This window comes from Hydra vulgaris, chromosome 12 (genome assembly GCF_038396675.1).
Source record: "Hydra vulgaris chromosome 12, alternate assembly HydraT2T_AEP".
NCBI lineage: Eukaryota > Metazoa > Cnidaria > Hydrozoa > Anthoathecata > Hydridae > Hydra > Hydra vulgaris.
Genome location: NC_088931.1, coordinates 48,072,501 through 48,089,551, shown reverse-complemented (window position 1 = coordinate 48,089,551; position 17,051 = coordinate 48,072,501). Strand labels below are relative to the sequence as shown.

Here is a 17,051-nt window from a genome sequence, read left to right as displayed (position 1 = left end):
TTATATAATCAACTTAATAAGTGCAAATATTTTTTTTTATAATTCATATATTTAACCAAATCGCCACACTCTTCCTGTCACTTCAATGATTCAAGCCAGTTCAATTTGAGGAACAATTTTCTGAAAAGCATCCTTATTTGACATAAGTATAAACATAAATGTTAGGAGTTTGTTTAGTGTCTGTAGCTTATCTATCTCAAAGACCAAAAAAAAAAAAAAAATGCTAAATCCACCCCTGATCTATTTTGATTTTCATCCTATTGTTCAACTGCTGACTTGTTAACTGTTATAACAAAAAGATTCTGTCATATATTAGATAAAATCTAACTAGTAGTAACCATTCCTTGCTACTAATTTTGTTACCTACCTTTATATATATCATATTCGTCCTGGTATTGAAAGCCTAGTTGGTGTTAAATTTTTTTTCAAATAAAAATTTCAACAAGAAAAATGAATAACAACTACTATGATGATAACCACAGAGCATATATGCTATTCGAATGTTAAGCATGCCACAGAGCATATATGCCATTTGAATGTTAAGCACTTAGAGCCTTGGACTAAATAGAAGGTAACACGAGCATTTTTTTAACTAAATTTCCAAGTTTTAATAGAAAAAAAATACAAAAGTTAAAAATTGTTATTTTGGTAACACCTTTAAATTTATTTTTGTAAGTTAATTTTTCCAAGTATTTCATATTTTTCCAAAAACTCAGATATATTATTTAAAAATTTATAGTTAATTTGATTTATTTTAAAAAGATTTTTCCTGTAAAAATACTATGCCGCAATCGGTTGCAGTTTTTTTCTTCTGATTCAACCTTCAAATCAACGCCTTATAAGTTTTTCAAGTTTGACTTTCTCAAGTACGATGTTGAAATTTTCAAGTTTTGTTTACGCATTTGTTAAAGCTAACCCGATTAAGTCAGACTTCAAAGTGCAAGTCGAACTTCATTTAAGTTCGCTTCTTCCATTCCATCCTTACGGTGGAATATCACTGGTCGTACGGTGTTATATCACTTATTTAGGAGCATACTGTTAGTGTCAAACTATTTGGACCCGCGCTCCGTCTAGAACATGTATTCTTGCTTTAATAAATCTTTTCTTATGTTATTATTGTGATTGAAAATTAAAAAATACTTTAAAATCTTTTTCTAAAAATATATAAATTTACAAATATTTTGAATAAAAAACACCACAAACAAAACATGTTCAAACAAACAGAAAAAATATTCAGCATCAACAATGATTTAAAAGAATGTTTTATAAAAAAAAATAATTTTTATGCTAGGTTTCTAAAACCCAAGCGCTGAAAATCGCTTATATCGAAATTCAAATACATTTAGAGATGATAAAACTATACTATTAACAATATTTTCAGCGCATTTAATAAACCTAGGACCATACTGATAAAACTCCGTTAACATACATAATTGATTTGGTAGGATATGGGGCCTTTTGCGTTGACTCTACTGCATGAAACTGTAGACGATTTTCGTTCTAATAACAAAACAACAGCCATAAAATTTTTACCATTAAAGATTAAAGATTTTACTACGACGTAAATTTGTATCAACTAGAGGTTTGATCCAAATTTCATGTTAATTCTGTTCTCTAAACAGCTGAAACTTTATTTTATGTTAAAAACAGCATCATTTTAAAGTTTTTTAAACTCAAAAAGCTTAAAATATCCCAAAATAAAGTATAGGACGTTTTGACTAAATATAAATTAAAAAATTTAATGGAACGTTAACGTAGAACGTTTCTTTTTGTACGTAATAATAACTTTTGAATCAGAAGCGATTTTACGGGGGGTTATAGTCGGTTTTTTGAGGAACATAGTCTGCTAGTCGGGTATTTGACACAATATAGTCGGTTGAATTTTAGTTTTGAGAACTTTTTTTTTGTGGAACTAGTCGGTACTTTTTAGGGAATCACCTTGCGCCCTCATTTTATTCGTAGAATCGCTTCTGTTCTATTCTGAAAGTAAATTTTGTATGATAAAGATATGCTTTAAAAAAGAATTGCTTATTTTATTTACTATCACAAAACACCTGTTTATTTTATTTACTATCGCAAAACACCTTTTATTTTATTTACTCACAAAACAGTCAGCCAGTCAACTTGACGCTTTGCAAGTCGGCATTGACAACTCAGCTTAGCGTATTAAAGTGGAAAAAAAAAGGAAATCGTTTCAAAATAAAAATAAAATAATATCGTTAAAAACGAATACCTGGTGCATCGAAATAAAATGCAAGAGCTCAAGTGATAGCAGACGATTTGCATTATTCATTTGAGAAAGACTAAATAACAAAAAATAAGTAATTAAATTTTTTTTACAGATTTGCTATCTATGTACAAAAAGTTGCTAACCTAGTATCTTTACATAAACCACCTAATACCATCTAAAATAAATAAGTTGCTTACCTCTTATCTTTACATAAACCACCCATTACCATCTGAAATTAAAAAAGTTTATATTAAAAAGTAAGTAAACTTATATAGCTCTCTTTTTAAAAATAAAGTAAAAAATTAAAGTCCATCACAAAATGTATTAACTAAACAGAACTAAAAAAAACCCACCTTAAAAGTGACTTGTTTGTTTAACTCGTGATCAAATAGAGGAATACCATAGCTTAACTGCAAAGGTACCCATGAGTCCTTACTTGATAAATCAGGATTTTCATTAGAGCATTTAGTGTTTTCATTTACGAGAGAAGAGCTTCCAACACTTTTTTTTAAATTTAACAATGTTATATAACCACAAGAAGTTGTCAAATTAAAAGCATCATTTATTTTTTGAAGGATTTGTGGTATCTGTCCTTTAAAATCATAAAATGCAAGAAAATCTTTATAAAAAACAATAAGTAAAAAAGACATACGTGACACTGTGATATGTAAGACTATTAGAAATTTGAGAGAGTAAAAGCGAGAGAAGATTAAGAGCTGAAAGATAACAGGTTTAGAAAAAAGACAACCAAAGATGTGGCTGAAATACGAGTGTGTTACAAAAAAATTAGAGATAAGAGGTTGATATATAAAAACATTTAAAATGAGAAAATTCTTCTTCTTCTTTAAAAACAGAAGTAAAAAAAATTTTACCAGATTCTCGTAAATAATTTTCATCAAGCGGAAACGAGATATTTAAAGTATCACCTTCTCCATTAATACCATGACCCTTAAAAAAATAGTTTTTCAAAACAAAAATTAAATAATAATTTTTGTGAAGCTCCAAGTTACTTGTAACAAAATGCAATTATTATAAATATCCAAAATTTCATTTTAGAATTTTATTTAAGGATAATTATAATTTTAATTGAGTAAAAAGAAATTACTTGAACAAGAACTGGGGAATGCATCAGAGCTTCATTAAGAGAAAACAAAACATTTGAAGTATGTGCAATAACTGGATCGTGACTCCATGTTGTTATAAGCAACCTCTCAAAATTCTGTAATAAAATTTTGTATTAATGCAATAACAAATGCACATTTTATACTAATATCATTTTTTATACTAAAATAAATTTTATTCAAGTATATACTAAAACAGAAAAATTTTAATTTTATTTTCCATGGAATATTTATTAACCCTTTTGTGACGAGTGACCCGTATGGCCGTTCATAAACAATTTTGATGTTATTCTAGCACTGAGTGATAGGATAACATCTGGTCATTTTGATCAATGCCAGACATTGATTTATTTTAGTATCAAACAGTATTTGGTTGTTTTATCCCCTCCATCTAAAAGCATCTTATTTTTTTCCTCTTCTATCATAAATTGTCCAATCATTTTGTGAGCTCCAATTTACCTGATCTTTAACTTTGACTTTTTAACTGCCATTGGATAACATACACTTTTTTCTTGAATCTTTCATTAACATACATTGGAAATACATTTTCTTCTTGAGAGTCCCTGTGTTGTATATTGCATAGATAGAGTAGTAGAAAACAGAGAGACTCGGTTTCTTTATTCAAATAACATTTCATAAGTTTTAATACTGTTGCTGCTATCTGTCACAGACTATGCTCATCAATGGATGTAGTGAGAGAGGGGAAGGAGGATTATTTCAACATAGAAGACTATACTGAATTTAAAAAGCAAAAAACTGAAAAAAACTAAAAAAAAATCAAAATTTTTTTGAAGTTACTAGTTTAAAGTTAAGCAAAAAAAGTTTGCGTTTTTATAGTTGTTGCCATGGTTATAGATGCTTTAAAATAAAATTTTTAATTATGCAAAAAACTAGAAAAAGTTTTATCTTTATCTAGAATTTCCTCTAAAATCAAATCCCCTACAATAAAATATCAATGAAAACTGTACTTTAACATACATGAAATATACTAGGAAGTTGCTTTAGTCTTGTTCCTTTTACTAAAAGCAATGATGGTGGACCTTGCTTTAATTTCGAGTAGAAAAATAATTTAAACCACACAGAGTTAACCTAAACATCAAAAAAATCAAAGATGGAATAATTTAATTGTGCTTTCAACAATTTTCTAAAATATTTCAATAAAACATATGCTGTAATAATTTCTAGTTACTGTATATATTTAAAACTGCCAAAAAACACAACAAAAAAATTATAACCTCCGGAATAGCTGGACCAATATGAGGAGGACAACAACTTGCTATTGGTCGTATTTCATTACTTAAAGGTGCCATTGATATCAATAAACTAAAAAATATTTAGCTCAACTTATTTTAAAAATTGATTAAAAATTTACATATTTCTATATTAAATATTCTTATTTTATTTTACAGCTTTATTTATATTTACCTGTAATTTTACCTGTATTTTTTCTGAAAAATTCGAGAACAAACAGCAGGATCAAGACTGTTCATACTTTCACATCTTACAAGATCTTAAAAGAAAAAATAAAATTGTTTAAACTTTTAAAAATAAAATTGTTTAAAATTCTTTTTTTAAATTAATACTATGTTTTAAATGATACTCTTACTACATTTTAAATGATACTCGTAAAATTTAAGCTATTTTTTTACCATTAAAAAGTAAGTACATTATAGTAAAAAGTTAATCTTTTTTTTTAATTTTTGATTTTAAAATATTGACAGAACTTTACAAGGAATACAAAAAATACATATCTAAGCTCAAAGGCATATACTTTTAAGTACTTTTTGGGTTATTATGTTTGTTTTTATTTGATTTAGCTAAGTAGCAATCTTTTAGAATTGGGTTATTCCATATGAAATCACCTAGTTTTTCAAAAGTGCCCCAGGGTACCACCTTAAATTTGCTTCAAATTTTGACCACCCACAGCTTTTATGAAAAAAACACAATCTTGAAAATTTCAGCTTGGTTGACCAAACCGTTCAAAAGTTATAATTGAATTAATATTGACAAAAATCTGAAAAATTTGAGCTTACAGTAGATTTTTTTGATTTTTACCAGATCATAGCTTTTTAAATAAAATAGATGATCACCTGAAATTTTTTTAGGGAAATAGTTTTTCACCCAAATTATCTATTTTTGTAAGTGTTTTTGACTGATTTTAAACAGTTTTTGAGCTCTTGTACCTCAAAGTTGCTAAATAACACAATATTAGAAAATATTTTGGAAACTTTAATGTGCTACAGTCCAATACCAACAGACAAGCTGTGTCAATTTTTTGTTGCTTTTGTGTACTTAGAGTAACCACTTGTGGAAAAAATTAAAAAGTTATTTTAGCACTTGCAGCAGCCTGTTAGAATTTCACTTTTTTTTTTAAATACAATAAATTACATTAACTTTGTAGGCATAGAGAGTTGCGTAGACAGTTAAAATAAATTATGAAACTTTTTACTGGCAAAGTTCTATATATAGACAATCACCAAAAAAAAATTAAAGACCTATACTCTATCTTATCACATGATTTCAGCATTTTGAGTGCAATGCTTTTTTAGTTTAAAAAGATACCAATTAGCGCAAATTATATTATACTTCAAAAAAAATAAAAAATGCTGAAAGAAGAAGTGTATATACACATGAAACACAAGTACACTACTTTCTTTATATCTGATTTAATTAACTCATAATACTTTCATAATCATTATTAGCAAGTTTCTAGTCACAAGCACTTCTACCCTTAATGGATGGGGCACTTATTTGACATATAGCTTTGTCAAAAGCAACCCAACATTGACTTGATTGTGCATCATTAGTCCATTTTAAATTTAATTTATTTCTATGTATGAATTTTAAATTAATATCTTGGTTTACACTACAAATCTCAAGTACAAGCCCTATGTACCATTCATCATCATAAAAACATGCAATGTATTTACCAGGTTGAAAGTTTGAAGGATCTTTTTTTGCCAAGCTAATATTATTCAGCAAATGGGTATCATAGACAGTATCGCTAAATATTCTCCATAAAAATAATTTCTCTCCACCTGGTAAAAACTGTGATAGTTTCTTAAGCCTGAGATTGTGCTCATCTCTTCATATCGTTTTTTTAGGCTAAAGTAAGTTTCATGATTATTGATATTATCACTTGAAATGTTTTTTTTAGCCCATGTAAACAGTTCATTTTGTGTGAGATTCAATCAATTGGAACCCAACCAATCAATTTGCTGCTCGTAGACTTGCTTTTGCTGCTCGTAGACTTGCTTTTGCTGCTTCACTTTTTATAGTTCCTCCTATTCCATCACATAGACTTTTGCCATGGGATGAAGCAAAGAAGTGGTGCTCAGCATTTATATTGTGATCTTCAAGATGGTACATGTGTTGATTTAATGTTCTTTTTGCCTCTGATAAGTAGGAGGATTGTGCTTCTTTGATAAAGTGGTGGTGACAAAGATCATACAAAGTTTCACTTAGAGTTTCAATAAACTCAATAATGCTTGTTTGGACACCCATTATTTGTATATAATATGATCGTTAAAATCAAAATTATTATTTTCAAACACATTTTCCAAGTAAGTCTTTAAATTTACTTTACCAGGGGAATTGGAACATAAATGGAATATGCAGTTTCGACTATATATATTACAAACATACTTTCATCAAATCTTTTTAATATACTAAATGGCCCTTTGGTAAAGCAGCGCACATCAATTTAGTTTTTTGATGATAAAAACATATGCAAACTGAGTGTCAACTGTAATGCAACACTTTGGTCTTAGTTCACAGAACTTGCTAAATCCAACTTTGTGTTTAGGGTATAACTTCTTAAACTCAAGAAAAAGTTCCTTTAATTGAACTAATATTAAACATTTTTGTTTATGAACTTTTACATTACTTATACGCACAGAAACAAAGTCTTTTTTTCCTGGACATTGTCTTGTGAACTCTTTGGGTTCATAAATTTCAATGAATTTTTGTTTAACAATATCTTCCTAAGGCTGTCCTTTTTTAGCCTCAGGTTTAGCAAGTATTCTTTTTTCATTTTTTCAACTTTCGAGCTTTTTTAAAGATGTTCTAAAAACGTTTTGCAAGTTTTTCAATTTACCAACTATCAGAAGTTAGTGTTAGTAGTTGAACTTTTTCTTCCTTAAAACTTATTTTCATTTTATTTTTTATTGCATCTAACAGTTGGTCTAAATCATTACAGTTTATACATTTTTGCTCTTTTTCCGATAATTTATTTTTTGGGTCTATATCCAATGCTGGCACTACTAGGTTTGTCATACTTGTTGCAAATTTTTTAGCTTTTTGCTTTCCATATCCTAATTTTTCGCATCTTCTTACATTTTTGAGTGGAGATATTTCCAATAAAGACACACTCTTATTAAGAATTGTCTTATCAAGGTGTGAACAACTCAAATCTTCCTCAGCAGCTTCATCTTGACTACTTTCTGTAATTTTTTCAAGTTTAAATTCATTCATACAGTTAGTAAAAACTTTTTGACTAGGTTAGATCTTAAGTTGATTTGCTATTGATATGTTAACTTTACACAATCCCTTGATAATTTTTTTCTTGTAGACTTTAAATGGATCACAACAGTATTTTTGAAGTGCTTCATATATAGAAATATAGGCTTTTTCATGGTGAATACATATCTCCTCATTTGGTTCGAAAGTGTATTCTATCCTTTGCATTGAAACTTCAATATCAGTATCTTTTAGTCTTATTCTTCCTACCATTATACAATATGACATTTTATCACAATATTCATTTAAAACTCTTCCCACACAACATTTCTCTGACATTTTTTACTAATCTAAAAATATTAAAGTTAAACATGTAACATCTAAAAATAAACTTTTTTATATTTTTCCAGTAATAAAATTGTAAAAATGAAATCTCAAGTATAAATGCGATTAAAACTGTCTAAAATGCAACCAATAAACTATTTCTACATATAACTATTTCTGCAAACTTTTACTTTTTGGTTCTTGCAATATTAAAAACTAAAATAATAAAATCCAGAAAATACTGCGCAGATTTAGATTTTAATACAGAGTCTTGAAGCAATTGAAGTATTTTACACTCAAATTATAACCATGTGAAAATATTATTATAATTATATTATATGCATAAAATTTAACAAATATATATATTATAAAATCACATCAAATAAATTAGGTTAAGACACTGATAATTTTATTTTATGAAAAACTGATTATATTTATTTAGGGAAAAAATAAAATATACACATAAGTCATAGGACTACAATCATGTGATAAGATAGAGTATAGGTCTTTAATTTTTTTTTGGTGATTGTCTATATATAGAACTTTGCCAGTAAAAAGTTTTATAATTTATTTTAACTGTCTACGCAACTTTCTATACCTACAAAGTTAATGTAATTTATCATATTTTTTGAAAAAAGTGAAATTTTAACAGGCTGCTGCATGTGCTAAAATAACTTTTAACACATAACTTTAATTTTTTCCACAAGTGGTTACTCTAAGTACACAAAAGCAACAAAAAATTGACACAGCTTGTCTGTTGGTATTGGACTGTAGCACATTAAAGTTTCCAAAATTTTTTCTAATATTGTGTTATTTAGCAACTTTGAGGTACAAGAACTCAAAAATTGTTTAAAATCAGTCAAAAACACTTACGAAAATAGATAATTTAGGTGAAAAACTATTATCCTAAAAAATTTCAGGTGATCATCTATTTTATTTAAAAAGTTATGATTTAGTAAATATCAAAAAAATCTACTGTAAGCTCCAGATACTCAAATTTTTCAGATTTTGGTCAGTATTAATTCAATTATAACTTTTGAACGGTTTGGTCAACCAAGCTGAAATTTTCAGGATTGTGTTTTTTTCATAAAAGCTGTGGGTGGTCAAAATTTGAAGCAAATTTGAGGTGGTACCCTGGGGACCATTAGGTGATTTGATATGGAATGACCCAATTAATTGCTGTAATTTGAAATTACATATTAAAATTATTACATTATTTATTGAAAATTACAATCTATCTACTATTTATTGTTATTATTTATTATTATTACATTATTTATTGAAAGCTACAACTATTTTATAATTTATTTATTTATTATTTATTATTTATTATTATTACATCATTTATTGAAAGCTACAACTGCTTTATTATTATTTACTATTTTTACATTGATTATTGAAAATTGCAATTTATTATAATTACATTATTTATTGAAAATATGAAAATTACAAAATTAAACCAAATTTTCAAAAACTATGTAAAGATGCATTACTTAATAAATGGTTGCATGGTTTGACTCAAAATGTCAATAAATGCCTTAGTTCAATGATTTGATCTCATTGCCTAAAAATAATTTATTGTAGTAGAAAAATTTTACAAATTGATTCAAGTTCTACTGCTGTAAACTTTAATGATGGCTATAATTCAAAATTAGTTCATGGACTACATTGTCAGGCCAGATTATCCTGCTACCAGTAACATGTAACCCAGTACAATCTGCTTCATGTCTTGCTGCTTTGTAGGATACACCTTTTTAGGCAAAGGCTAGGAGATGAAAACTCTGACTTAAAACACCCTCTGTCTTGGGGCTCTTGGTTGAGTAAAGGCTATAGATGGTGTCTCAATAAAAATACTAATCTTGGGCAGATGTTAAATGCATCCGGCTACTGTCTTGTAGAAGGTCTCCAAGGCAAAGACTTAAGGGGTAATCAGATTCTATCTGTTGACCAGCCTCGCACCCCTTTTATATCTATTAGGACGGCACAGATGTATTTTTAATACATTGTTTCCAGTTTAGGATGTTGAATGCTGGATCTATTTGACTCAATGCATGGGTTTTGATTGTGTCTCTGTTTTTATGACTAGGCAACTCATTCTATTATCTCCTAATGAGGGTACAGCTCTAAAACTCAGTTTTATGGTTCTGAGGCCAACTGGTAGTCAGGTTGAACTTTGTGGTAGCTCTCAGTGAGGCTGATTCCATCAACAGCTGAAAAATATCAAAGTATTAAAAGTATCCCTGTTTGCAATTTTGGTGTGCATTGCCAAGGCCATATTTGGAGCCCTTTATTTTGGCTTAAGATTTATTAATAGTAATGAGGCAATTGCTTGGGCTATTAAACAGTGTACTGAGTACTGTCTATGCTTTGAGTCAAGTTCTTTAACAAATTTAAAAATGACTAAAGTACCAAAAACTATAAAAGACAAAAAACCATTGTCATCACCAAGTTCTCTAAACCTGTCATTCACTAATATTCGTGATCTTCGAAGTAACTTTTCTCCTGTTGAGTCTTATCTCTTGCAAAGTTCACCAGACTTACTTGCTCTTTGTGAGACTTATTTGAGTACAACTGTTTCTTGTGATCTTAGTGTTGATGGTTATCTTCCTTTAATTCGTAAAGATTCCAACAGTCACATGCTTGGCCTGGGCATTTACATTCGTAAGAATTGACCCATTTGTTGGGGAAATAAAGTTTGAATCCACAGGCTATTCTTTCATGTGCTTTCGTTTAACACCACTTCACTCTATCGCCTTTCTCTTTGTTCTATATCGCTCTCCTTCATCTCAAGACAGCACTCTTTTTGATGTTATTTCTGATCAAATTGACCAAGCCCTCTCTCTTTATCCATCAGCTAATATTGTTGTTGTCGGTGACTTTAATCCTCATCACACTGAATGGCTTGGCTCTAGTGTCAATGACTCTGCTGGCATTAAGGGCCTTAACTTTTGCCTTTCTCAATCCCTAACTCAAATAGTCAACTTTCCAACTCGCTTTCCAGACAACCCGAATCATTTACCTTCTCTACTTGACTTATGTCTTGTTTCTGATCCTAGTCAGTGCTCAGTTTCACCACATTCACCCTTAGGTGCTTCTGATCATAGTTTGATCTTTCTAAAACTATTATCTCATTCTTCTTCATCAACTGAATCCCCCTATCATCGTACCTCTTACAACTACCTTAAAGCTTACTGGGACTCTGTCCATGATTTTCTTCGTGATGGCCCTTGGGTAGAAAAACTAGGGTCAGAAATCTTTTATCTTCCTGTTGATAAATGTGCTTCTTACATAACATTGTGGATTCAGGCAGGCATGAAATCTTTTGTTCCCATTCAACAATTCCAGGTCAAGCCGCACTTTTCTTTATGGTTTTCCTCACATTGTGCTGCTGCGATTGCCAATCGAAACCGTTACTTTCTATCTATCAGTAAAACAATTCTCCAGAACACACACAGTCTGTTTATTACTGCAAGTAACCATTGTAAAAAGGTTTTGTCTAACGCCAAAGCCCGCTATTGAAATCTCATATTTCATCACAAAAATTAGGCTCTCGTGACTTCTGAAGAATCTTTAATAGAATCAATAATAAACGCAAATCTGTAGTTCCACCTTTATTGTATGGTTCAGACTTTGTCACCTCACCTAAAAACAAGGCTAAATTGTTTGCTAAAAACTTTTCATCAATACCATCTCTTGATTCCACTAGTTGCGTTCTACCTGATATAGCTGTCAAACATGTTGATCATTGACATTCATATCACTCCAATTTCTGTATCTAAAGTGATTTCCTGTTTAAAATCATCTACAGCTTGTGGCCCGGACAACATACCTGTTATAGTCTTGCAGAAGTTTTCTCTGGAGCTGTCGTTTATACTTTCAAAACTATTCAACAAGTGCTTATCAGAGTCTTGTTTTCCAGCCTGCTGGAAAGCGGCATCTGTCATCCCTATTTTCAAAAATTCTGGAGAGCGATCTGATTTATCTAATTACCGTGCCATTAGTCTTCTTCCTATTATAAGCAAGGTTTTTGAACCTTTAATTAACAAACACTTAATCTCTCATCTTGATTCTAATAACTTATTTTCTGATCATCAATATGGATTTCGATCTTCTCCTTCTACAGCTGATTTGCTAACAGTAATAACCGATAGGTTTTATCATGCATTAGATGAAGGTGGAGAGGTTAAGGGGATCGCTCTTGACATTTCTAAAGCTTTTGATAAAGTTTGGCATGCTGGTCTTCTCCATAAGCTTTCTTCTTATGGTGTATCTGGTAACATATTTAAGATTATTGAATCCTTCCTTTCCAATCGTAGTATAAAAGTCGTCCTCGATCGACAGCACTTTTTTTCATATCCTGTAACTAACTTTAGAGGATCCTCAAGGTTCTATATTTAGCCCTATACTCTTTTTAATTTACATTAATGATCTTCCAGATACTCTCACATCTAAGGTGGCAATGTTTGCTGACGATACTACCATTTATTCTTGTCTTGATAAGAAGCCAACACTCTCTGATTGCTTGGATATTTGAGTTTGAAAAGGATCTCACTTCTGCTACAGCATGGGGCTCTCAGTGGCTGGTGAACTTATTATTCAGATAAAACCCAATTTTTTTCAGCCAATCGTTATCGCAATAATTTAGATCTTCCTATATTTATGAACGGTAAAGTACTTGATGAGTCATCTTCCCTTCATCTTCTAGTAATAACTCTTACTTCTGATCTTTCTTGGGAACCATATATCAAATCCATTACAAAATTAGCACCTGCTAAGGTTGCATCTCTTTATCGTGTTCGAAACTTTCTTACTTCAGATTCTATTCTTTATCTCTCTAAATCTCAAATCCGGCCTTGTATCTTGTATCTTAGGTGGATCTTCCAATGATGCCCTTTCTTTTTTAAACAAGGTGTAATAACGCATTGTAAACATAGTTGGACCTGCTCTTGCAGCCAACCTCCAACCATTACCACATTGTTGTAATGTTGCTTCTCTCTCTCTTTTCTACAAATACTCTAATGGACACTGCTCTAAAGAGTTAGCGTCTCTTGTGCCATCTACTAAAATTCATTCTCGTGTTACTCGTCATTCAATTAAGTCTCATCCTCTTTCTGTGACTATTCATAAATGCTCCAATAACTCTTATTCCTCTAGTTTTTTTCCTCAAACATCAGTTCTTTGGAATTCGCTTCCTTTATCTTGCTTTCCTGATTCATATAATTTGCAATCTTTTAAGTTGTCTTTCAATCGTTATCTTGCTCTACAATTTTCATCTTTTCTCTTCCAGTAACTTCCAACTCTAATTAGTGGTTGGTTGCATCCTTGTTGGAAGTGAAGATGTTAAAAAAACAAAAAAAAAACAATCTTATGTAAGATTATGAAACCATGGATTACATAATTTTACATATCACCAAAGACTAATAAAAATATATATATGGCAACCATGAGACAGACTAATCTGTGGAGATTTAATAAACATCTGTAAATGGCTAAAAAAACTGCTATAACTATCAAACGATCTTTCCAAAAACAATTATGAACTTTATTACAAGAGGACATTCATTTAAACTAGAAAAACCTCTTTGTCATTTGAGTTCTCCTCAAAATTTTTTTCACTTTACAAATAGCCAACAAATGAAAGATGACGTTGTAAATGCATCATCCTAGAGTAATTTTAAAAACTTAAGTATTACCTAATAGAGGAAATAATCATTTATGATTAAAGATTAGAAAATATATCACATACATAACATATTTGTATGATAGGTTGACAGGTATTCATGCCTATACAAATCCAATTTGTAAACCTTATGTTTATATTGTTATTATTTAATAACAATAATAAATTCATAATGGATTGAGAACAGTTTTTAGTAATTTAAATATTCCTTCAGGATATTTTTTTAATAAAGATTCAGCAAAAAAAATCGTCAAAGTTTAAATAAAATAGAAATTTAAATGTTAGCAAAAGCATTAAGGAATGAAGAGCTTCAATGATGTTAACAATGAACATGAAGGTTAAAATTAAAACTGGTGATAGTTATAAATTTTTTTATTATATTTACAACTTATTTTTTTTTAATAATATTGTACTTTGTTTGCATTTTTTTTAAAATTGAAAAACTTGCAATTCAAAGTTTCCTGAAATTTTTAAGATGATGACAAAACACTTTGAAATTTTTCCAGAAGCTTTACGATGAGATCACCATGTGAACTGCAACCAATCATTCAGATTTAGTAGAACCAACTTTTTGAGACAATTTTGGGGCATTAAAATGTGAGTGTTTTATTAAATGCCTTATAACTGTGAGTGTTTTATTAAATGCCTTATATACGCCATTATAGATTCCTTCAATAAAATACAATTTTTTTACTCTACTAATAGGGTTTTGTGTTCTGATTGTGTGATATAATTAGTTTTCTTCTGATTGTGTTGCAATGCAACTCTTCTAGTTATTTCTTAATGATGGTACTGAGCTCTAAAACTCAGTTTAATGGTTCTGAGGCCAACTGGTAGTAAAGTTACCAAGACTCTAAGGTAGCTCACAGAGAAGCTACCATAGATTGTCCCATGGTCAATAGAATCATATGTGTTGCGAAGCTGTTCTGTATATTATACATTAGATGAGAAACTGTCATACAAAAGATAAATGCTTGCAGCACATTGAGTTCCTTTAACTTTCACAAGATTACATCGGAAGAAGTCTTTTTGATCTTCTTCAGTTTTGTTTTGAAAACCAAAACTCCAATTTTTTTCTTTGTTCAAAAATTCTTTGACTTCATTTAAATTTTCTAATTTGCAGTCAAGTTCCCATTTCTTGTAGGTTTTTTTTTTTTTTTGGAGAACTAGGTAGTGAACCAGCTTCACTTTTTGATGAGTATTGAGGAATGGAATTCATAATGTACTATGATTAAAAGAAATCTAAATACTGTCCCCTAATATTTGAAAAAAATCTTACATGAAAGTAAAATGATGTACCGATGTACCTAGCTGCTACTACTACTATATATTATGTATATATAATATATATATATAACAGTATAATATATATTTACATATATATATATATATAAATGTATATTATACTGTTAATATATATTATACTGTTAATACATATATATATATATATATATATATATATATATATATATATATATGTACAAATATATAAATGTATATTATAGTATTATATATATATATATATATATATATATATATATATATATATATATATATATATATAAATGTATATTATACTGTTACATATATATATATATATATATATAAATGTATATTATACTGTTTATTTATATATAAATTATATGTATATATAAATGTATATTATACGGTGGTATTTAATCCACATGATGTGGAGAAAGTGGCGAAAAAACGGTTTTTTTACATAAAATGACGCATTACTATGTATAACTGACGCTGGTTTATTCATCATATTTAGGCCAAATTTTGAAAATTAATATTAGATCTAAGCATTAATAATGTTTATATAGAAGGGGCGTGTCAATACCTACCCGCCCCCCTCACCCTATTATTGGAGATTTATACCCCTCTATCCCTTCTTTGTTAGAAGGGGGGGGGGGCGAAGTTATTTAAATTTTATTATAAATCATAATATTTAAAATTACTTTATTTTCTTTAGCAAAAAAAGACAATATAAACATTAAATTATGATTACATTTTCATTCTTATTTTGGAATATTTATTCATATTCGTATTCGTATCATATTGTCGTATTTGCGGAAGACATATTGTCGTAATTTTACATTCTGTGTACACACACATTTATCTATAACACACAGAAAATAAAAGGTATACTATCTGCGGTTATATACAAAATTATTATTGTAAAATACATGTGACTTAAACAAAGAATGAATATCAATTGTTTTTATAAATCAAATTACTGTTTAGAAACTAAGATGCCAAGATCGACAAGACTTAAGGGCATGGGCATATCTTTTTGGACAAGGGCATATCTTTTTGAAGAAGAGGATCTTAAAGAAAATCTTTCAGAAATAATGTTTTCAACAAATACAGACATTATTCTCTACTTTCAGTTTAGAAGATCTGGAGACAAAATAACTCCAACAAAAAAGCTGATTGCTTGTACCATTGGTCGTCAAACAGCAAAGTGTTCTGGTCTTGGTAGCTGTCCTGAAAACTGCATTATGTTCGCAGTTAAGAAACCATGGATAGACTGAGGATACAAGGATGGGATACTCACTGACCCATTTATAAGGTAGGCCAAACAAAATTTAATTCAAATTAAAGGGACAGGTTACCATAAACACTACACAAAACTTGAATAATATAATATTTTCTAAACCTGTTATATATATTATTACAGGAAGCATATCGCTGATCTGATCAACAGCTGGGAGAATTTAAAGAAAAGTAAGTGTAAGAACTCAAAAGAAGCAGGAGAAGCTAGACAAGATTTCAAAGAAAAAGGAAAGAAGGTTTTCTGGATTGCTAAACCAAATATACAAGATATTCTAAAGAAAACTAGTCTTAATAAGGAATCGTATTGTACCGATATGAAATTTTTGAGAGATCAAAAGACCAGTCGCAAAATGACTCTTGGTAAAAAAGACAAACTTTATAACCGGATAATTAAGAGAGAACAGAGAAGACTAAAACATCCACAGTTAGTACACAGTGTTGAACAGTTTTCTCAGAGAGATAATTTTACTACAGAGCTTCAGTTTTCCTCAGAAACCAGTGATATAAATACCAGCATAAACTCAGATTGTTCGTTTGATTTCGATCAGCAAGGTCCAAGTAATGACACGCCACAGTTAGCCAAGGATTTTGTAAAAGATATTGCCATGACTTCAGTTTCCAAAAATATTTCCTCCAGAGATTTGCTGCATGTGTGTACAGATTTGGTTGTTAGTTC

General features: G+C 29.6%; 1 protein-coding gene across 2 annotated transcripts in view; it reads right to left on the bottom strand.

Annotated features, from left to right (window-relative positions):
• Positions 1-1,137: 1,137 nt before the first annotated feature.
• LOC100214996 (protein FAM91A1) overlaps positions 1,138-17,051 on the bottom strand; it is a 53,502-nt gene continuing 37,588 nt past the window's right edge. Inside the window, exons 16-24 of one of the 2 annotated variants that reach the window (XM_065813522.1) lie at positions 4,789-4,861; positions 4,587-4,674; positions 4,330-4,440; positions 3,336-3,449; positions 3,103-3,178; positions 2,584-2,822; positions 2,428-2,459; positions 2,234-2,303; positions 1,138-1,500 (exon numbers count right to left, since the gene is read on the bottom strand). In XM_065813522.1, the coding sequence (XP_065669594.1) occupies positions 1,396-1,500; positions 2,234-2,303; positions 2,428-2,459; positions 2,584-2,822; positions 3,103-3,178; positions 3,336-3,449; positions 4,330-4,440; positions 4,587-4,674; positions 4,789-4,861 (908 nt within the window). In that variant the 3' untranslated portion in view covers positions 1,138-1,395. Of the gene's footprint in view, positions 1,501-2,233; positions 2,304-2,373; positions 2,460-2,583; positions 2,823-3,102; positions 3,179-3,335; positions 3,450-4,329; positions 4,441-4,586; positions 4,675-4,788; positions 4,862-17,051 lie in introns of those variants that run through there. The other variant, XR_010642478.1, reaches the window with a different exon arrangement.